Source organism: Myiozetetes cayanensis, unplaced genomic scaffold, assembly GCF_022539395.1.
Source record: "Myiozetetes cayanensis isolate MyiCay16 unplaced genomic scaffold, myiCay2020 scf1, whole genome shotgun sequence".
Classification (NCBI taxonomy): Eukaryota; Metazoa; Chordata; class Aves; order Passeriformes; family Tyrannidae; genus Myiozetetes; species Myiozetetes cayanensis.
In genome coordinates, this window is record NW_026086604.1 from 127,672,222 (window position 1) to 127,696,335 (window position 24,114).

The following is a 24,114-nucleotide window of genomic DNA, read 5'->3' on the forward strand; positions in this document are numbered from 1 at the left end:
TTTTAGTAAGTCTTAAGATTCCCACATTCTGTCTTTCTCTGCATTTTGAACTTCTACCTCTTTTTCTCATCATATAAATATACTGTGATTTTCTTTTTTTAGGTTGCATATTAAAGATAAAATTAGATACTTCAGATTTACAGTATTATGTATAATATATGATTTTTGCTTTTGAGTTTCCCTCACTGGTAATGGCATAATTTTCCTAGAAAAACTCTTGTGGCTGTCTAGAATATAAATGTGTCTCATAATAAATGACAACCCTTCAATAAATTATAGTCAGCTGGTATTCTCTATAAAATATGGTTCTTTTCCGTAAGGACTCTGACTCTACAGTAGTGGATCATCATATATACAATATTTTAACCTGAAGATTATAGCTGAAGGAAGAGCTTCTGCTCTTTCTTGTATTATGTTCTGAAAAGTAATATGCATAATTAACTGTTCATCTGTGTGACCAGCCTAACACTTGCTACTACTGGTGAAATTGCACATGCATCTTCCAGCTACTCCAGTAATACAGCTGCAAATTTAAGGCTTGATTTTCTGGTGAATTTAAAGTCAGTGGAGCTACACTGATTCAAACAGCTCTGATTGTTCAAATTATGAAGTCCTAATGTTAAGACGAACAAAAATGCATTAGGACAGGCAGACTGTGCAGAGGTGTCCTATCAAGCATGCACATTTGAGACTTCACCATTTAGATGCTGCAACTATTGAGTTCACCAAACCGGGGTATAAAAATAGATTTAGTCATTAGGAGGTTTTTCGCTGATATGGATTCAGAGTTTCTGTTGACCTTCTGTTGACAGAGTTTCTGTTTTTCTCCTTCTAATTACACTCTCTTCTAGTACCACAGATAATTCCTCTCTACGTAGTATGTGTCTTCTGAAATACTCAATGTCTGTGTTTTCACCTAAGCATTTTGTGCAGTGCTATACTTACTCTTGAACTCCAGGTTGCGTCACAGACACAATCATTTCAGTGCTGTGTACATCTCTTTTCTTCAAATGCGAATGCCTCGGGAGCTACAGTTAGAGACTTTCTGATTACTGTACAGCATTGAAAGTTTATAGCTAATGTTACTCGCTAACACAGCACTAGAACTTTTATTACTGATTTCCAGGTTCCTTCAGGGGAAGTTAATGACCTGTATTACTTTTCTCTACTAGGAAGTAAAGTGAATTGTGTTTTGCTAACTTTATCTATCAGCATACTTTGTTTGTATTTGTGAGCTTTATGACACAAGAGACTGAGCCGCATCTGCACTTTTAACTAGTGTGTTTTTATCCTTAGATAACCTTCAAGATTGTTAATGGAGATAGGCCTACCCACGGATCTCTGTGGTTTCCTCGCAGACATCTCTAATCAATTTGTTGCCTTAATGTTTCTCTCTGCTTTTTATAAAAAGCTGAGCAACAAGTCTTGATCAAAGCAGTAATACCCATATCCAGACAGGTTGGATCAATGACTGTAGTCTGAAAATCAAAATTAAATGTCTCGTTAAACTTAAAAGATTTGGCATTCTTGGAAGGGCCCAGACAAGTTAGTACTTCTACAGAACTCAGCACCTGTATCTCTTCATTGTACAGAATTCCATTCATCATATTGCTATGTTTGTAACATCATTTAAGACAAAAAAAGTGTTACCTGGTATTACTTAATTCTATGCTGCTTATTACTCATATTGCCTCTGTTCTTAAGAAATCAAGAAGGTTTCATTACTTAATTTTATTTGGTCAGATTAAAACATCTTTTAGATAAGTCAGTTATTTCAAAGGCAAATATTTATGCAGTAGTGAAAAAGTGCAAACAGAAATGAGACTGGAACTGAAGATCATGATAGTACAACAAGAAGAATAGTTAGTATTTGCACAGAAGAGTCAGGTAACCTGTTTGATTGAAAATGAAAGGTACTTGTGGCTGTAGATAAATTGTAGACAGGTGAATGAGGGAGTCTTCTTAGAAGACATTTAAACTATATGGAACATCCCAAATCAGGATATTGCAGTGTCTCTAAGGAAATACAGAAAATTACACCAGTAACCTAAAGTTTAGAGTAAACAAGACTATTCTGCAGAAACAAAGCTTAAGTCATAAGAAGAAAATACAGATCTTCTGCCATACTCTAGATCAGTGAAAGGATATGGAGCCTATAATTCTGGAAGAGGCTGTAAAGTCAACTAAGTTTACTAAAACAGTAATAAAGGACAATTTCCACCACTGCTCATAATAGGCAAGGTTTAAAGTCAAAACTTACACCATCAATGAAGCAACTGTTCTTGGAGTACATAAAAGAGAGATCACTCTCTACCTAACCTGAAGGAACTTGCAAAGCTGGTTTAAGAAACTCTTAATAGTCAAGACACACAGTCATAGTGGCCACAGTAATTAAATCTGATATCCCTGGGAAAGGGATGGTTCCCAAACTTGATGTAGTAACAGTAGGCTTTAGGAAAGAGAGATTAAAAAAACAAAAAGTAGTCAAAAATTTAACTGTCAAGAGGAATTATATGAAAAGGCTTAGATTTAAAATGGTAGGTACTTAAATAGAGAGTTGTAGCGGCATGTTCTGTCACTTGAGTCATACACCATTCCTTAGGGTGATGTTTCCTGTCACTGGAAATCCTGGCTGCTGCCTTTGACCTATAGCCTCTTCCTGGGTGCTAAATATAGCAGGTCAGTTTACGAGTATTGGATCCTCAAACTCTGTGGAGGAGTGGGGAATGTCAAAGAAAGAAACCAGACTTTCTTCACCATTTTTGTGGCTGTGCTCCAGTATATCATGGTGGACTCACAAAAGGACACACGTAGCCATACATAAAAAAAAACAGGAATGTAAGATAATTGTGAACAGACTCTTAAATTTATTAAAAGTATACTTCATCCTAGTCATTTAGAGTCTCCCCATTGTGAGTTTCCCCATGCAGAACAAGCATGCGCAAGGTGCTGCAGCTGGGTCAGGGCAACCCCTGGTATCAATACAGGCTGTGGGATGAACAGATCAAGAGCAGCCCTGCCAAGAAGAACTTAGGGGTGCTGGTGGATGAGAGGCTGGACATGAGCCAGCAATGTGCCTTTGCAGCCCAGAAAGCCAATTGTATCCTGGGCTGCGTCAAAAGCAGCGTGACCAGCAGGTCAAGGGAGGCGATTCTGTCCCTCTACTTTGCTCTGATGAGACCCCACCTGGAGTGCTGCATCCAGCTCTGGGGTACCCAGCACAGGGAGGATATGGACCTGTTTGAGTGAGTCCAGAGGAAAGCTACCAATTTGGTTAGAGGAATGAGCATTTGTCTTACAAGAAAAGACTTGGGATTGTTCAGCCTGGAAAAGAGAAGGCTTAGGGGTGACCTAATTGCAGCCTTCCAATCCCTGAAGGGACCCGATAACAAAGATGGAAGAAGACTCTTTAGGAAGGCATATAGTGACAGGACAAGGGGGAATGGATTCAAACCGAGAGAGAGTAGGTTTAGAGTAGGTATTAGGAAGAATTTCTTTATTTGTGAGGGTGATGAGGCCCTGGAACAGATTGCCCAGAGAAGCTGTGGCTGCCCCATCCCTGGAAGTGTTCAAGGCCAGGTTGGATGGAGCTCTGAGCGATGTGGTCTAGGGAAAGGTGTCCCTGTGCATGGCAGGGCGGTTGGCACTAAGGGATCTTTTAAAGTCCCTTCCAACCCAAACCGTTCTATGATTCTAATTCAGAGTGGTCACCCAACTGTAGCCTGTGAGAGCTCAGTGAGCTTAATGCCAGTCAGTAAAGTTTGAGATTGAAAAGTGGAAACACTAAGTAGGGAATTTGTACAGCAAGTAACATACGTTACAAAATCAAATGGGAAAATATTTTGGGGTTAGGGGAACAAAAAGATAGTATTGATATCAGAGGGTACTTGGACTGTGAGAAATTAGATGGAAGAAGAAATTAGTTTTATAGGGGAATTTATTTTTTTAACAAAGTCTGTAGTATATGGATTGTTGGTAAGAGCTTGTACAAGACACTTTTTTTTATCAATTGGCAAAAATTATGTACTTTTAATAGCAGAATGTGGGTTTCTGTGAAATGTACTGACTTCAGACAATCTGCTTCTAGTTTGCATTTGGCATTAAAGTACTAAAGGGAACAGGATGTATCTGGGATGGGTGGGCATTGCCTGTTTATCTTGCACCCAGTTTTAAGCCCCAGCAGAAGCCATTTTGGTAAAAAATTGTTAATCTTTTACAAGAGGAAAAGTTATTGAAGATGTGTGTTGGAGATGGCCGTTCATGCAGTCTGCAAGTAGTTTAAGGCACCTTTCAAAGTTGTGGTTTCTCTTTTTGTCGTTACCCTTCACTCTGTCATATTGGTCTCATACAGGATTTGCCACTAAGTGAGCAAGTTATGTCATTATTGGTAAAATTCTGATGCTGCAAGTAGTTTCATTGCCTCAAATAATTTTGAGGGAATTACATGATTGTACAATTGCAAATAGTTGGAAAATTCTGGTGTCTAACTTATATTCCCATCTGAATTATCAAAGACTTGGGTTCTTGAAAAACAGTGGTGTTATACCTTTATCTTGTGGAATAATTTTGGGGGAATTTTTATTTTTCCATAATCTCAAAACACGTCAGCCCACACTGCTCCACAATAACCTTCAAAATAAAAATCAGTCAATAATACTAATAGGTTGTGCTCCATCATTTTTTATGTTGGGTGTCTGTTGGAGCTAGTTCTTTTATAGTTTGATTTAACAAGGCTTGGAAACAGCTTTGTTTGTTATGGAACCATTAAAACAATATAGTAGTAGTAAAGCAAATAGACTGCTCTATTAAGCTATTTGGATATGCATATTACATATGTATGGGTGTTTATGTGGAAAAGGAAAACCATGAAAATTTCAAGATCTAACTACATTTATATCAGGATGTTGAGAATCACTATTTGTAGCATAGATTAGGATTGTTAGACATGTAGGACTTCACTTAGCTTGTTGCCTGTGCTTTAGAAATGTCTGAACGGTTTTTTAAAGTTAAAAGAAAAAATCAAAAGAAGATGAGGGCAAGTCAAGAGAAAAAAAAGTCCCAGAAACTAATTGTTTCTAAACAGCTACATGACAACTGAAAATTGGAACCCAGAAATACCATCTCTCTCCTAAGTAAAATAAAATAGTAAATTTTATTAAATGTATTCTGGAAAGAGTAAATGAAAATTATAAATTCTAATGTCAGTGGCAAAGAGCCCGGGCAATATCCAGAAAAAGTAAACATCTATTGGCTTAACCTCACTGGGGCACAGTCCACTGCAGCAAGCCACTGAACAGGGAATGTCAGTGTTTAAAAGCAGCAGAACTAATTTTTTTAATAGACGACTTTTTTTGCCTCTTGTTTGCAGTACAAATATATATTTTAAAAGGCTTTAGGGAATATTTAGATGTTGGGATTATGTGTCTCAGTATCAACTCTTTTTTTAATTTTTCAAATCTTGCAAAATTCATGGTCGCTTTTATCTGTCTTCTTTCAAGCATGAAATTGCCATCCCTTAATTGCAGTATTCACTCAGTTCCAGAACTCATTCATCCCAGAGCACATCCTTTATACAAAAATATTGCAATATCATTTGTCAGCTTTTAAATGGAGGCTCTTCTTGAAAAGGCTGTTGAGTTCTTGAAATAATTTTGCTAAAATTTTCTTAATGAACATGATTATCGTGGCATTTCTAACCTATTGATTCCTGTAATTTTCACAAGCCTGAAAAACTGTTCTTGTGCTTTGGCAAATGTAAATCCACGTCACTTCTGCTTTCTGGGGTAAAATTGTGTGAACTGTACTGTGCTTAGCATATACTGTAGGTGTTTGTGTACAGAGGCGTTCATGGAAACCAAGACCATTGTGTCTTCCTGGATTTAGCAAAAAAAAAAGTTCTACTGCACGTGTATATTACTTCCAATGGACTTGAGACAGTTATTTGTCAGTCAAATATTTTCATAATCTGGACACAGATTCTCAGTGTAGAACATACAGATGCTGTTTGCGATGTTTGAAAACCAAGATATACCTGCATGAAAAGTAGGTGAGGGAAGTCACCAGATAGTTTGTCTATTTCTTCACAGAAGGTCACCTCAATTCTGCGATAACTCAGAAAGCAGCTGAATGGACCTTTATAAAACACGTGAACTAAGTCACTTCTAAGTGGAGACAGCTGGGGTCTATTTAATATCCTGTGTAAAATAGTAGAGGTCAGCTTCCTGGAATAACTTAGGAGTTTTATTTCACGAATATCCTACTGCTTCAGGGACCTGTGGTGACAGTAAGGCTTTCAAACTAAAATGCACCATAAGGAAAAACTCCAGGGCTGGAGCTCTCATTCTGGCTCTGTATTTTGTACAGGACTTTGGGAAGCATCCTGTGGCCTGCGGTATCTACACATCCTCAACATAAATGTCTCTTGTGTGGGTACTTACTTAATGCAGGCAGCTGGTCTCATTTTTTTCTTCCAGTCTGATTTCTTGTGATCTTGGCACTGGGATACTGATTGAAAATCATTGAGAGGTGAGACTTTGGACTACAAGTGATTATCAAATGTACTGATGACCCTAAATACCTAGGTTATTTTATAATTTGGGACATTTGTTCCTAAATCACTTAACTTATCTTGACAGTTTTATGATGTCTTTTTTTCTCAGTGCAATTAATGGAGCCATATCTGTACTATCTAAGATCGTATATTTCCTTAATGTGTTCCCTGTATCTATTCAGTGTAATTACTCCTTGAGTTTGGAATTTTATTTCCTAACTCTATTCCATTGTATATTGGACATGTCAGTGAAAAAAAAAATTATCTTTGTAGGCCGGTGCCACTGGTAACTGTTCACTCACACAGAAGTTGAGAAGTTACACGATACAGCAATTGATATAATTGGTAGTTTAGTGACACCTTAATGAGATGCCTGAGGTGCAATAAGCGTGAAAATTCATATAAAAAATTGTACATATATAATGATGTCCAGTATGATTACATACATTTCATACTTTGTGATAATTTGTCTTTTCCTTTACTACCTTTTTAAACTGAAGATAAACGGAAGCGCTAAAGTAGAGATAAGAGGAATAATTGGTTCTGTTAGATGGGAAAAAGGTGGAAATCAGGGGGAAAAAAGTAGTGTATCACTGGTGTAGGCAAGCTGACTACAGAAAAGGCTTTTGTAGACTGTGCTGATTCCTTGGGTCCTGTTTGGTGTGTACCGTTGCCTGTTTAGTCAACTCCACAAAGTCTCAAGACCATCAACTGTATAAATTTTGGTGTTGTTTCTCCAAAGAGAGGTAAATAGGGTGATTGTAGAGTTTCAGTATGGTTTAGAGAAAATAATGAGGAGCAGCTCCTTCAGCCCTCATTGTCTCTTGACTCCTTCTTGAAATAAAAATTACATTAATAAAACAATTCATGTAGGGCTCTCACCCAGTATTTTGCTGAAGTGAGAAAGGTAAATACTAGCCTAGGGAATAGGTGTAAGAGCAGGACAGATCTGAAGTGACAATTGCTGGTGACTTAAGGCTCAACACTTCTGACACTGCCTTGCTCTATGGTCTGAAGTAATCTGTGTCCACTGCTTTGTAAGTCCATGCAGCATTTGCAAGCAGATGGGAGCCAGCCCTGCCTCAGTCCCAGGCAGATGCCTCCCGACTCTGCTGATGCCTTGAGCTGGCTGGAAGCCATGTAGCCATGTTAGCGCTGCGGAGCCTCAGCCGTGATGCTCTGCTGTCCTCAGGCCTCCCTCAGCTCAGGCTGAGCCGGCTCTGTTTGCCTGGGCATTGCAGGGCACGCTCTCATTTGCTGGCAGAGCTTGGGTATTGTTTTCATTTGCCTAGATGTAAAAATGTTTTAGTGCTTCAGGAACCAGACCTTGTTTTGCAAGATTTATTACAGTTTGCGCATTCCTTTCAGAAATGTGAAAGATGACGTTGCAGAACAACCAAAATGCAGTTTTGTTATGTATTTATGTCTGACATAAACTTAACAAAATGTTGAATTTATTTCAAAACTTTCTGTACATTAAAATGTAACCCTCATCTCATGCTGCTAAAAGATGCCCCAAAAGAAATAGATGCCTTTGCCCTGAAGTAATAAAACAGTCGAATAAAATTTACTGCCAGCTCAAAATGCTACTAACACCTCATTTTCATTGCCAAACTCTGCAAATAATCTTTAATTTGTTTTCTTTTACATATGTGTGCAAGAGCTTAAAGGAAATACTTAAAGAGCTGTACAGCCTGTAGAATACTTCACTCTGTGTGCACTAATCTTTAAATGGCTGGCTCACAGTGCTGGCTGGAGAAGGAGGAAACGTGTATTAGACCTGAAGAACTGGAGGATGAAAGCACCTGAGAATCTTATAAAAGCAGACAATTTTTCATTTACTTTGCATGTGCTATGAATTAATTTTAAAAATAAGAAAAAAACCAAACAACTTGATAGAAGAAATTACAAGACCGCCAATGAGCTTGTATGGTCATGTGTGAATGGCTGTGAATGGGAAAAAGAGCACTATGAAGTTCTTTTAAAAAACTTGTAAGATCTAATGTCTTAAATTCTGATGAAACGTGTAAGGAATTTGCATGCTAATGGAAAAAAGGATCGCTTTTTATGTATTGAGTGGTTAAGAGCAATTGCCTCTGGCTAAATTTATTAAACCAGAAGAATCTTGTAAATTTCTATTGAAGATTTATTAGTCCCATTTGTTTCTGTTCTTCACAACACCAGTATGAAACTCAGTCCTGCAAGTTTGTCACAGGTGAAACTCCCTTTCAAATTAAAGGAAATTCTGGACCTGAGCCAAAGCCAGTTAAATACATGTACTGACTTTGTGAGGCTTAGGTAAAGGCTCTTGTGTGCTGAGCTTTTTAGGGTTGATCTTGGTCTTTGAGGTTTGAGTGAATAGGGCAGAGGTGGTTTTAGTGTCTGGGTTTTTTTTCTTTTGACTTCTCTCTCATTTTGTTTAACTTCCCCATGAGAAGAAATACTTTAAAGTATCTTCAGAAATGAACTGAACAGAATCTGGAATCCCACCAAGCAAAATTACTCAGTTATAGTCTTCCTGGGAAAGAGTCATCTCTTCTAAATTCAGTTAAATTTAAGCATCTTGTTTAAATTAGTCATCTAGGCGTCTTCCATAGGAAACAGGGAGAGGCAGTACCCTTCCCAGAGTGACTGAACCAACATACTTCTTTCCTCTGGGTATATGACCCATTCAGAGTAACCACCAGCCACTGAGCAGCCCCATTACAGGAGTTGTGTCTCTTCCATGATGGCTGAAGGTGGTGGGGAGAACTGGTCGCTTCACAAGCTTGCTAGGCTGTTGTGTAGATGGATGGCATTTGAGCTGTCTGATGATGGGTAACCAAAGACAGCTACGTTAATGAAGTTATTACAAGCCTTAAATCTACCTTTTGCCGAATTTAAATGTTACATTAACTCTGTAGTCCCATAGTTTTGGTACTTTGGTTTTAGAATACATATCTCCTTACTCTTTTCTTTTTCTCATAAAGTTATGTCTCTGCCACTCAGGTTTTGGGTTTTTTTGCAGTGCAACTTATAAAGGAGAGGGCAATGTTTATGAGTACAGATCTGGCAGCCTCAAAAAACCTGGCCAGATCCTGTTTGTTTTTCTTACCCATGTGAGCAATTGCCTTTGTGTTTTGATTTTTGGAAATCACCTGTTTACTTTTTGGGCAGATGGGATGTCATTTGTAGCAAGTTGAGCCTGGTGACAGGACACTGTACAGTGCCTCTGGAAGGTTGCTTGAGTTTACTGTGCTCCCTTCAGGTTTTGCTGAAGTGAGTGGAGGAATTCCCTTTGTCTAAAGTTGGTGGTGCCGCTGGCATCATGACACATGGGAATATTACTGGGAATACATCAGCAATCAAACCTGATCAAAGTAATTTCCCATACCATGTGTAAACAAAAAGCACTGTGAACTACATTTCTATTTCTGTCTTATAGCCCCATGCATGACAAACGTGTGGAAATCAACACACAAAATGTAAGACACCTTTTGAATTTTCTCTTGGCTTATTGCTGAATGTGGCAACTGCGTTTGCCACCTAACTACTTGTGCTGGAATTTTCAGGAAATTTTGAGCAGTTCTAGTGAATCCATAGACAGATTTTTCAACAGATGTAGAAATTTTTTAAAGTCGTTTTCATGCAGTTTAAATATCTGGTGTTAAATTGCTTTTTCCATTTGTAAGATAACAAGAACTGTTTATATCCTTTGCTGTTTTCTAGTGCACCAGGACTGGGAAAGCAGCAGTTCACAGTTTTGTTCAACTCAGAAGTTAAGGAAAAACAAATATTTTGATGAACTCCTTGGAATAAATCACAAACATAGTTTTCAGAGAGGGATGCCCATATTCAAGAATTAACTTGAATACTAAAGACAACAAAAAATTGAGAAGGAGAGGCTGTAGTACAGATAAGGACACTGAGGTGCAAAGGAGGAGCCTGCATGCAAGGCCCTGAGTTTTAGAGTTTTCACTACTGGGTAAAAGCCAAATATGGGTTAAATGGCATATAGGGATTTACATTGCTCTGTCCAGGTAATGACTGACTGAGTATAAGGAAGAGAAAAATGACCCTTTTTTTGCCTTTCGTTCCTGTACAAAGACAATGAATTATCTTTTTCTTCTCTGCTTTCATTTCTGGAAGATATCAGGCAGATAAGGCGGATGAAGGTTTAGGTGATGTGTATATTCTTCCTTAGAAGTTGCCTAACTTTGTTGCGTGCTGGAAGTTAAGCGCAGCGTAAGTTCTTTGGTAGTTTGGGACTAGTGGATCATGCAAGATCTAGGACAGGTTTACTGTGCACACTACTACCCTAACTCCAAAACTGCATTTTTGTACTGGGAGGTCTAACAAAATCTCATAAAATACTGTTGTAGCAATGAACAGACTGTTAGAAGTTTGCACCTGGTTTCCCATTCGCGCTTATTTCATTCTCTTACCAAGGATTTCCCTTGTTATAATGCCATTCAGAGAGACAAGGATGTTTGTATTTAAGTAATGATACATAATAAATAATAGACCCAAATACAAACAAATGGGCATGACAGTGAACCATGCAATGTTTTACTATGGTTTACTCCTATGTCTGCTAATTGATTTCTGTTTAATACATGGGTATACAGCATGTTACATTAAAAAGTCCACAGATCTCCTTAATAATTCCTTGAATACATTAGAACAATATAGTTCCAAGGAATAAAAAGAATTAATTTTATTTTCAAGTTAACATCTCTCTTTGTGAACTATGTGTTTACTTTGTGCCTGTCAGTATTGTCAACTTTAGCCAATTTATCCTTTTATTTTTCTTAAGACTTTTTTTCCCTTCTGTTTTCTGCTCTTTTGCTTTTGCTGTGGAGTTCACGGTATTGTTGAACTGTGGAGCTTTTCCTTTCTGAAAATCAGTTCTTGATCCTTCTGTTAGAAATACAAACTGCTTGGTCCCAACTCTACCTATGAAACGTAGAAGTGTATTTTCTTGCAAGGCTTTAATGTGTTAGTGTCTCACAAATCACTACAACAATACTTAATGTCTGTAACAGAACCACAGCAAAATATTTTGCACCTATTACTCTCTCTCCCCTCCTCACCGTCACCATCACAACTTTGGACTCCTCACAGGTGCTGCCAGTACTGTTCCTTTTTCCTGGGAAGTGGTAGCATCATTAGATCTCTGATACATTTACAGCATTTAGAACGGCCTCTTACCTTTCTTGTTCAGTGTCTCTAGCAAGTAGATTTGCCCGTCAGGAGTACTGTCAGTCAGGCTGTGATTGCTTCTATTCCTGAGGGCTGAGTCTACGCTGAATGGTTAACTCAGACTGAAACAGCACATGGTTTTTGAGTACAGGTACAGCCACCATCCTACAGTAGAATTGTGGCTGTAGAGTAACCTGAAGGTCTTTCAGGAACAGCAGTCCCTGGATTGATGGTAAGCATCAAAACAGAGGACCTCTTCTATCATCTTCTACAGTAGCTGCTTCTTGGTTTTTAGGTTCCCCCATGCATCTATGAAAAGCAAGAGCTTGAACCTGTACTCAAATTTGCATTGGAATTACTTAAAAAAAGCTGAATTAAACACCTTGGGAACTGCTGTGATATTGCAAGCATTTGAAAAATATATATGAGGTGGTACAGAGTATGAAACAGTACATTTTACTTTTTGCAGTGAATATTTCTTATATGTAGTAAAGGGTTACTATTTCCTTTGTTATATTTGATATGTTGGCATCAACATTGTCTCAAGTGTAGATAGATTAGATTATTAAGGTACTACACAATGAATGATAATTTATACTATTATTTATACTATTTTAAAATATTTCAAAGATGAGTTGTTGATTTTACTTAAATCTAGAAACAGACTTAGATTTAGATCTTGTAGGTTTGGCACAAGCCTTAATTCAAAATGTAAACTGAAATGGGGCTAACAACAGTTTGTCTGTGAGCTACACACAAATAAAGACTGGATTTTTTTGTGTCTTATCTTGCACCAGGTACAACTGGGAGTCCAGAATAACTTATGTACTCTTTTCATTTAAATTAAACAAAATCAATACGCAGACATAAGTTCTACTTACGTGTTGAGCAATTTAGGGAATCTAAAAAGAAATGCAGCTTTTCCTGAGGAAGGTATTCTAAAGAAAATCTAGAAAACTTAACAAAAGATGCACATGCACTACCAGTGAATGGGAGCATCTTTAATTTGTCCTCTGAACTGGAAGCTTATGGAAGCTTACTGGAAGCTCTCAGTGCTCAGTATAGCGGCAGTGTACATGACTTTGAAAGGAAGTGTACATTTGCTTGCTGAAGGATCACATGAGAGCACTATGAATAGGTCAGTCAGCTATTGCTGATCCTAAACAATCTGTCAACGACTGTCTTCATAACAGGCCATGTTATTTTTCTGATTTGGGGGTGACTTGGCCTATCTCTCACACAGGGAATCTGACAGACTGTTTGGTGCAGCAGCACACTGGAGTATGTTTAGGCACCACTCAGCTGGTAATTTTCCCTCAGTAATGTCAGTGGCTCAGTGTGTGGCCAGTTTGGATAAAATCAATTGCAGTGAGATTGTTAATGGACTGCTGAGGAGTTAAGCATTTTAAAAACTGGTGAACTGTAGGATGAGTCCTGAAGTGAAGTTGTGCAAGGCAGGATATTGTTTCAATTACAGAGCCTTACCAACTCCATTTCTGGTCCTTGTCTATTAAAAATAATCTCCCTTTGCAAAAAGGTGAAGGAGAGATGGCAGTGTGAGGGCTGAAATAAATGGTATCTGCTATAAACAGAGTTGCAGAGAACATCTTGTCAGACCTCTTTTTCCTTGATGTAAAACTCTCTAACAACTGCATCTTTTAGTGACTTGGGTGGCACAGTGAGTAAAACAGACTTGGCCTTTTTATCTTTTGGGCACAAATGTTGGCTTCTGTTGAAAATGAAAATTAGTTTTGGTGGTTTCATCGGAGCAGACATGTGTCTGCATCACAAAACCATTCAGTCTGGCACCAGGGCCCGTCACTGCTCAAGAGAGGCCCAGCGCAGGAGAGCAGGGGTGTTGCAGGTCAGGGCTACAGTCGGTACTGAGTGTTGAAAGCTTGCCCAGTCAGCCCACACTATCGGACTTTAGCCAGTGCTATTTACTTCGCTTTCAAGAGCATCTATTTCTCTCTGTCACTTTCTCTGTCTCTCTTCTTCACACACACTTAAAGAACAAAAACCTCTTTTATACAGCTAAGCATTTTAAATAATTTTTCCAAGTCAGAAAGGGAGAGAGACTGGAAAAAATTACAGCACAAAGCTCAGCTTGCAGATGAACAATTGCCTTGTCATCTTAATGTCCCCCTTCCTTCCCCTAAAACCTCACTGGTGAGTGGGCTATAAGCAAGAATACTGGCTGGGGTCTGCTGGAGTAGGTCTCTAGGACAGGACTTTCTACTACCTTACTTTCATCATGCAGTGTCTTCTTCATGAGCTCTTTCTGCTCTGTGTGTAGCAGACAGTGAGTGACTTCAGAGTTGAAAACATCTATCTGCATAACATTTGCATGTAGTAGATAAATTAATTTGTTTTATCTGATATTAAGTTCTGCCCTATTCTTCTGTTTGCCTGAAAGAGATTTCTTCTGAAGACAAGAGGAGATCTTGCTACTTTTTCCTGGAAGGGTAGCAAAGCAGGAAAAATGTTCACAAACTCCAAGAACCCAGCAGAAAGGTAGAGAATAAGGATTTAAGACATAAAGTTGCCATGAGCAGTGTAGACACACCCAAGCCTATTTTATTTAATCGAGTTTGACTCTAGGCATCTGACTGTTGCTGGATAGAGTTGACGGTGGGCTGGCTGACTGTGCTACAGGCAGTGCTGTGCTGTCACACTGTGTGTTGTCAGTACAGAGTTTGTTCTGTTGAACAGAGTCTAAGCATCCCTACATTACGTTGCAGTCTTCTGTGGAGGGACATCTTAAACATTGATACGCATCGGGACAGCTGCAGCTGGCGTGGCAAGCATATCATGAAGCTCCTGAAGACACTTTTGGAAATGGAACTTTGATCTTTCATTACTACGTGATTTTACAAATGTTATCCCATAAAAAATGCAACTAAAATATAACATACTTTGAATTTAATGGCCTGATTATTTGCTTGTGTGCTTTTTCTCATCTGAAATCATTTCACTAAAGCACCTTCGCAAAGAAAAATCTATGTCTGAACTACCAGATTTCAGAGGCATGGAGAAGTAGGTGATTACTGAATAAATGAGACAAAGAAGCATGTCCTGAACAAAGGGGAAGAGCTCTGTCATACATTTCAGAGTGGGAAACTCTATTTCCTGTTTTGCTACGTGGGACTTGGTTCTTCTAGCGCACATGTTCCACTCCAGTTGCCCAGCTATTGTCTTCTTCATCTGAAAAACGACCCCTCTGTTACAGTACATTGGGTATTTGTGATTCCAAGTAGAGACTGGTTTCTGTCAGCAGCTTTTTTGCTCTTCAAAAACAAGAAAGAAAAAGGTAGTTAATATTAAAAGTCAGGGGCAAACTGTTTTTCTTCAAAGAGTACGTAGTTTACAAGGTTGGGGCGCACAAGAGGCTTGCTGCTGAGTGACTTCCAGAGAATACAAGAGTATAAGGCTACTGCTGAAATTTGGACTAAAAGGGTGCCTGACTGTCATTCTTCAATGCTTTTAAGTATAAGAGGCTGAAATTTTCTGTGCCCTTAAAAATTGTGAACTCCCAGGATTAACCTGAAACAAAGGCAGTAAAAGCAGAAGCTATTTGGGTCCCCCTCCCCATTTTTGTCAATAAGCTTCAGCCATGGCCTGTGATCCTCTTGGTAGCATAGTCTTGTGGTGTTTGCATAAACACTGTCAATACATAAGTTCTGTGCTGGTTTTCTGTCATGCAGATAAATACCTTCAGAGTTAGGTTGAGACCACCAAAATCCTTTCATCTGCATATTTGTTCAGGCTTGCGAAATCTTAAAACTGTAGCATATTGCTGTGCCACTATTTACCTCACCACAGTCTTCTTAAACATTTCTCCTACACAGAAATTAATGGCTCCAATACTGTTCCTCTGTCATGCATAAGCTGGGAAGTAACTCTCCCTAGGGAGACACTGTTCCAAAGAAAATTAAAGTAAATTCATGTTATTAGAAATCTTGAGAGGGCAAGGACTCTGGCCTTTGTTTAGTGCTGTGAGTGACTGTAAAGGGATGTGTGTTCATGTTGGTTTAGTCCTACTGCAGTAAAAATATCAACAGCAAGTATCTAATTTTTGGTCTTCCTCTTGACTATGATCCAGTTAATTTTCCAGACATAACCACTCATCTGTTTGACAATAGCCTAGAGAAATTACGTCCTACAGTTTTTTCAGGTCTTACAATCAGATCTGTCTTTTGGTATTTCGTACAGGTGGCTTGGGCTGATTGGCCTGATCTCCATCACTGCTATCTCAGTTTGCTCAGGAAAAAAGTGTTTATGCCACTTGAAAGTGCAAAACTTCATAGCAGTTCTCAGAGCAAGTCCGATAACAATTGAGGACTTTCTGGGATTAGTTACCGAATTAGTACTAATCAGTAGACGCAGTAATTTCCAAAAGAGTTTTTGTAAGTGTCCTTATAAAAGCATTAGGCATTCATACGATAAAATAAGGATGAACTGAGATTGAATTTGTCAGATTACATTTTGTAAGAAGCAATAGAGACTTCAAGATGCATTACCTAGTTTTCTGCCTGCAAAAGATGCCTAAGTATTTTTGTGAGAAGGTAGATATTCTGCTAGATTGTAGTAAGATCCACTAGGCACTAGGACACATAACATCAAATAGAGACGGAGATTTGTAGGTGATAAGCTTCTTTTATTTTAGTACAGTTAGGTTGAAAAAGTGTCTGCATTAAAACGCAGGTTCTCCTTAAGCGTCTGTTCAACAGAGTTCCAGTCGACACATCGGGCGGTGTGTGACTCCCAGCCAAACACCTTGTTAAATACTTGCAGGATTTCCCATAGCGGATCTTACTTTAATCAAATAAGTCAAACGTTTCTTTTGTAAGTACAATAGAAGGGCAGGGCTTGTGTTTACAAAGTATTCAATATGGAAATCCTGTATTAATTGAGGTATGTTTACTTCACTTAGGGCAGTGTCCGCATAGTAACTCTTTAAATAAAAGGTCTTTTGCTGTTGCCGGTTCCAGAAAGGCAATCACATGCAATGGAAACCCGTCACATGTAGAAAATCATAAGGAAATGGTTTCAGACATGCATTATAGGCAGCAGAGATATTCCTGGCTGAAGATGATGACTTTATAGGTGATTTTCTCACAGTGGATATAAGAGTATAGTTTATAAAAAGTAGTTGTATCCCTATGGAAACTACTAAATAAAGAGTCTGAGTCTTTCTCAGTCTATTACTAGAGTGATTAGCACAAGCAGTGCCAAATGTTGCCTTTTTCTAATGCTGTGGATTCATGTGCTTTAAATTATTATCTTTCTAAGGCAGCAGCTGTATTTTCTGTGAGTAAACATGGTGTACTTCTACCCAGCCCAGTGCAGGATCTGGAGCTTTCATGATTTACTGTAAAGCATTTAGAGTTTCACATAAAGAGTGTATAAAAAGGAAAGATAATACTATTACTCAGTGATAATATTATTACTCAGTAATAGGTAACCAGAATTGTGCTCCTCTGAGTTCCTTATTGTGCTGTGCCAGAAAATGCTGGAATTGACATAAACCACATACAGAAAAATTAAACAGAGAATCAATGTTTTCCTCCACAGTGAGTTGGAAATTACATGTTGTTTCTATGTTTAATACAGTGAAATCTTTTTTCCTTTTTTTTTTTTTTTGTTGAATTATAACTCTGGTATAGTTGAAAATATACTTTTGCCAGTGCATTAAATACCTGGCAAAAAGGATGGTTTTGAACATTTTTAGGTGAATGTAGGTCAACACAAAGGAATCATACAGTTGGAAATATTTTCCAGTGTTTATGTTCAGATGTTCAGACCTGTCTGGCTCCTCTCTATTTGCATGTGTTGAGGTTATAGGCAGTCCAGCTACATTCCACGTTGATTTATATAAATATATTGCAGATTATTAACCTCCAGCCAAATACCAGCAAATTTCACTTTTCAGGAAGCTTTGTGACTTTTCAGAAAGCTTATTTACTGTGTACAGGACACATGTACCCCATTGGGGGAATCTTAGAGAACAGTTTTTGTCTTTATGAGAAATGTGCCAAGACATTTTCTGTCACAGTCAGTTACATTACCATAATAATTAATTAATGTTTGTTCATATGATTATTACAGATTAAGTACAGGTTAGTCTTCTATAGAGGTAGGATGACAGTTGCTCCATGTTCTGGAACTGCAGTTTCCAAATTATTACTCACTGAAAAGCTTTCTTAAGCTAAAAAGAATGTGCATGCACCCATTTCAGAACATGGTGGCTAATAAATTTAAGTGTCTGACCAAAGATAATTTAGGAAATGCTGTTAAAGTGGGACCACATGCTAAACATGGTAAATGTCGAGTGAAAAATACTGCTCTTCTAAACCTGGATTAGAGTCTTCACAGGTGGTTATGTAATTCTAGTCTTCCCTTGCTCTGTGAAATATATTGAGATTTAAGGTAAGAAGTAAAAACTCAGTACAAAGTGTTGTCCCGGTCTGTTTGTCAGAGGTCCACTGTGAAAAGCAGGGACCCCCAAGGCCTTGTATGTGATTAGTTGTCTTCAGATCCTCCATATAAAGCCTTTAGTCCTCAGACAAACAACAAAAATACTACTTGGTAATGTAATCAGAGATCCTGCACTTCACACAAAGTAGGGAAGCAGTTATCCTAAGTAAGAGGATGAAAGATACATGTATAACATAACAATGTCATTGCTGTGGTATTGAAAAAAAATAAACCAGAGTATCAACACTAGTTTGGTCTGTTATCAGTAATAGATTCTTCAGTTTAACTGTATAGACCTTTCTCTCAGTAACTGTATTCATTCTTTTTAAATCTGTCATTAGTAAAAGTAGTGATGGATTTTCTGCCTTGCTTCAGAGAGCAATCAGATCTGTACAGTATGAGATTAAATGAATAAACACGTTAGTAAAGTATGTGAGGAGGGAAGAAACGTCCTTCCAGCTGTTAGATGGTTTCCTATGGGGAGTTTATAGAAGTGGGACTTGAGGAAGGCTGGTGGAAGTCGCTAGTGTATAGGTGTGAAGCATAGAAGGAGGGCAGATGTTTTTAAACAAGATAAAACAGTGATTAGAGCTGCTATGTAGATAAAGTGGAGAACATGAGAAAAATCATAATGAAAAAGAGAAAACAATAGAGAATAGAGGATTCAGATGGGAATGTGTCATTATGAAGAGCTTTGTAAATTCATTTGATGTTGGGCAACAAGGTGAAATGATGAAATTTCAGTAAAAGAATGACAGGAAGTGATGAGAGAAGTAGTGACATCTTGTGCACAAAGCTTTTTTCCAAACTGTATCCTGACTTTGAAGGTATTCCTTGCTTCCAGGAATTTACAGAAGTAATCAGCGAAAAAATTCTGTTTCTGCCAAAGGAGATTCAATTACAAAGCTATGTAATGGTGAACATGGGAGATACATGGGAAGAAGCTGAAGGTGCTCACAAACACTGTATTTTTTCTCAAAAATGTTTCTTTATTTTGGTTTTTTTAATGACTACGAGTGCTGCAGCATAGAATGTGGATAAATATCAAGTAACTTTCTGTATTAACTCTAGTTACTGTGTCAAAAATTTTTTTCATGTAATTATTATACATTGAACAGCTGATGAATTCTTGAGCCTATTTTGGAATTCACACATGAAAGACCAAGATGGTATTTTTGATATATCAGCAGTTATCTGATGAATCAAGAGCTCAAAGATTGGTCTGCTTTTGGAAAGCTCCTTTTACCATTCTGTATGCTGGAAAAAATTTAGATAACCATGCATGAGCTGCAAGGTATGTATGTCTGTAGTGGTTCCTGTATACTTACCTCCTCTTTCCTTTTGTTCTTCTCAGATTGTTTGATGTGTGCACCGTGTCACGAACAGACAGAGAGACCAAGTTAACATTAGTGTTTGAACATGTGGATCAAGACTTGACTACTTACTTGGATAAAGTTCCAGAGCCTGGAGTGCCTACTGAAACTATAAAGGTATTTAAGGAGAAAGGTTTTGGATATTTTCAGAGATTAATCAGAAAGCAAACTATGTTTTGATCCCATAGGATTTTGTTATATCTAAATTGAATAGTGCCCAACTTGGGGCATGAATTGCAGCACAAAGATCTGTATTCACTAACAGATATAATCTCTTTTTGAATAATGCTGCACTTGTCATTTTCTCTCTTTTAGAGTTACAGATTCCCTGATTTTCTACTGTTTTGCAAAATGTAGCATTCCAGCACAGGAAGGACATGGACATATTGGGTCGAGTCCAAAGGAGGGCCCCCAAGTTGGTTAGAGGGATAAGCATCTCTCCTACAAGGGAAAGATGAGAGAATTGAGATTGTTTGGCCTGGAAAAGAGAAGGCTTAGGGGTGACCTAATTGCACCTTTCCAGTACCTGAGGGGAACCTACAAGACAGATGGAGAGAGACTTTTTTACAGGAGTATGTAGTGACAGGACAAGGGGGAATGGTTTCAAATTGAAAGGGAGTAGGTTTAAACTAGATATTAGGAAGAAATTCTTTACTGTGAGGGTGGTGAGGCACTGGAACAGGTTGCCCAGAGAAGTTGTGACTGCCCCATCCCTGCAAGTGTTCAAGGCCTGGTTGGATGGGGTTCTGAACAACCTAATCTAATTGAATTGTTCCTGCCTGTGGCAGGGGTTTTGCAACTAGATGACCCTTAAGGTCTCTTCCAACCCAGGCCATTCTACGATTCTGTGATTCTGTTAAGTCATTAAGAATGACGTTTGGTTGCAGCTGTAGGCAGAGAATCTGTTGTTGTTTATGCTGAGACTACTTGAATCTTCCCTAAGAGGTGTCTGTTTGAGTGCTGGATATTGTTAGAATGGATAAAATAAGTCTTGTGCTCCTATCCCTTTCCCTTTGCCTTTTTTTTCCCAAAGCCACTACTTTTGTTTCATGCTCCTCTTACCACAACAGTTTCCATACGTTCCAAAAGCAGGAAATGTTCATCCTGGACCTGTGGTGAGCTCTGTAGAGGATGGGCTCAAGGGCGGGGGTAGTCATGAGTAGTTGTAGAAGCTGGGAAGGCTCTCAGTAGCTGGGAGGATGATCATGACGTTTTCCTCGCATATTCTCTCTTATTGTGCATCTGTAAGGGAGGAGTTCTTCCTGGGAGAGGATGTGCTTGTATTATTGGTAGTAAAACACCTATAGTAACTCCTCTTTTTTCCTGGGAATTTCACAGCAAAGTGGCACATTGAGGATCATAGCTTGAAATGTTTGACAGAGTTTATACGCTGGGAAGATAAGCTGAGAGATTGATGTTTCTACATTTTGACAGTGTCTGTTTAACATGTCTTTTGATTTTTCTATTTTCATGAGGAAAAATAATTTATACTTTCAGAGATGGATTATTTTACGCTTATATAAGTACTTTGTGGAAATATGTTGTGTCATTTTAGTCTAGTCATTTAGTCCTGAAGGAGGAAAAAAAAACATTAAACCTATTTGAAATTCAGTTGTTTTAATAATTTTTTTAACAGCTTCAAACTTAGGAGTTGTTTGTTCTTTCAGTTAGAAATTAGAAATAAACCAAATAAGGATCTGTTCACCTTTAGCAACTATGTTTTTTAATGAATCTTTGTGGATAAAATAGAATTTTTGAAAAATGGTTACAACTTTGATGCAGTCCTAGCAGAAGACTGGAATGTACCTATGAGATTTGTAGAACTATTTTACAATAATGCTATTAAAGTTCTACTTTCTCCTGGGACTTTGAAGCTACCTAAGTAAACTGTATTTCAACACAACTAACATTGTGAAAATTATGTGCAAGGTGACTGGCATATTATCTAACTAAATATATTGAAATTGAATCACCAATCCTCTGAAATCTCAGTTTGAAATATCTTTTAAGCTATGTTTCATTTAAAGGAAATAGAAGACATGAGCATTGTATTAAATATTTGTGATTTCCAAAAATCCTGTTCTAAAATTGCACTATTAGACTGCAGTATGTGTGTGTGAATAAACATTTCATGGAGATTATATACTGATGGAGGAAATTATTGTGCTTACTTTTGAAAAGCACTCTCATGCATATATGGTTTGCTGGTTCAACCCAGTTGCTATATCTGGTAATTTGGCACAATAAAAGAGAAAACTTAGCCACACAGAAACAAGGAGGAGCAATTTTGGTCTTTTATATACAGTGCAAGTTCCACTGCAGCCAGTGAAATTAGTGACTGTAAAATTCAGCTTGTGGTAGATACATCTCTTTGTAAATGGGTGAAGAAAAATGTAAAATTACTGTTTACTTGCTCGTCGCTGTTGATTTCAACATCTGCACAGTAGCTGATGTGTTTTTTCTTGAATCCTCTTTGGCACAGGAAAAAAGAGTTTAAGTTGCACCCTGTTGCTTCATGGTTTATGTCAAAACACACAATTTGTGGAGGTATTTTTGCTGATAGTCAGGATTGATCACATGAGGAAGGGTCTCAAGGCTTATTTTTAATACATTTTGGTACCTTTCTAATGATAGTCTTTATGGATATTCCCCATAGAAACTGAAGCAAACCATAGTTCTGGCTGCAGGGAAATATTGCCATTCTGTAACAGCTGAGCATTTAACCCAGAGCACATACATCGTTAAATGCCTAATCTGACTTTTTATAGTTTGGCTTTTGAGGTTAATATGGATTTGTACTTCATTTATTTTCCAGAATTGCGGACAATTTGTGTAGAGTATTTCCCCTCACCGCTAGCACAGTACAAAACAACTGCCAGTATTGTAAGACCATCTGTTAAAGTTCTGCATGTGTCGGCAACACCGAGGTGCCAAATGAGCCGAGTGAGCTCTGGATAGCTTGGTGTTGAAGGATCTAATATACCTCTTTGGCACCATGGTTTAAAATCACCAATTGTTAGTAGGACTTGAATGACATAAAATTACTATGAGAGAATTATCAGCCCCAGAAGATCTTTTCTGTGTGAATTAGCTACCATCATTATATAACATTTAGGGAAGGGAGGCTCGGCTTTTACCTGTTTAGGGCATGCTAGGAATAAAGGAATATAAGGACTGTTTTAAGAATTTCATTTACATTTTGCAGGTAGTAGTCAGACCATAACAATTCAGAGAAACTAACCATATTGATCTTCTAAACACAACTAGTGCTTTTATCTTAATGCTGCTCAGCATTGGCTTTCTAATACCTAGTGCCCTGCATTAAGAGTCACCCTGGAGGGTGTTTTAGGAAGATATAGACAGGTGGCCATAACATAATAGAAGTAGTTTTCCTATAAGATGTTGCCTGGTAGTGGGAATACTTACCCAGGATGTAGGGCAGACACTCTCACTTCCCCTCCCTGTTGCCAGGAACATGAATGCTCTAGTCCATTTCTCTGTTTCTGGCTCTGGCTACTGAGTTCTAGGTTATTTTGGACAGTGGTATTTTAAGTCTTTTCTGGTGTAGCACTTCCTTTATTTTTTAATGGAGTATACTTTGGGCTAGCAGGATGGACAACACTACTCCAGATACTTTGAAAGTTCAGTTTTTGAAAGAAAACTATATTCAGCCCTTGATTTGATTAATAAGCCTTTGTAACTGCTGGATTGTAGTCATGCTCACCCTTGCTGGCTTCCTCTGTCAGACCTGATTAATATGTGTTCCATATGGCATGAATCAGAATCAGCAATGACAACGTCTTCCTTCTTTCCTCTCTGCCCATCGTCTCCTCCCACTTTTCTTCCTGGGATACTCTTTAACTTTAGGATGGTTTATGTGGAAATGGAAGGTATGAGTTCAGTTTCCTTTGGACACAGCTGTTAGTCATGCTCAGGTCCTTTGTAACGTTAATGATCTTAGCAGTTGAGCCTCCGACAGACTTGGCTCATTAGAAACTTTTGTTAGTTGACATAAGGGTAGTGGAAATGGGAATGACACGTCTCTGCCACAGAAAGATTATTTTTTTAAAATAGTTAACAGACCACTAAAGCATTTTTATGTTTTAACCTTTGGGACTGAGGCATGTTTAAGCTGCGCGGTCACATTTTGTTCTGGTGCTTGTGATACTGGCACGGGTTCTTCGGAGTTCCTTCCAGTCATCTTGTTCTGCCAGTCCAGAGGGTCTGTAAGAATGAGAGGGGACAGCAGAGTGTTACTGAGGTTGTTTAATTTTAGTAATGAGCAAAGTTAAGTTTGCAAACTAGAGTCATTATAAGTAAACCTGTGGCTTCTTTCAACAGTTTTCTTAGAGTTGACCAGAATTTAGGCTACCCAAGCTACACGTGCTAACCGGGCTGTGCCTGTTTCAATCTAACAGTCAGCAGAGGAGGGAACAGAACAAAGGTCTCCAGTATAGCAGGTGCATATGTTATCTATCATGGGACGTTAGAAGAAGTGGGAGTGTGTTTCTACCCAGGTCTGTGATCTGTGAA

At 38.3% G+C, this 24,114-nt stretch overlaps 1 protein-coding gene across 5 annotated transcripts in view; it reads left to right on the forward strand.

Annotated features, from left to right (window-relative positions):
- CDK6 (cyclin dependent kinase 6) overlaps window positions 1-24,114 on the forward strand; it is a 130,300-nt gene that overhangs the window by 11,698 nt on the left and 94,488 nt on the right. For all 5 annotated transcript variants that reach the window (XM_050310485.1, XM_050310477.1, XM_050310453.1 and 2 more), the window contains exon 3: window positions 19,563-19,698. In XM_050310485.1, the coding sequence (XP_050166442.1) occupies window positions 19,563-19,698 (136 nt within the window). The remainder of the gene's footprint in view (window positions 1-19,562; window positions 19,699-24,114) is intronic.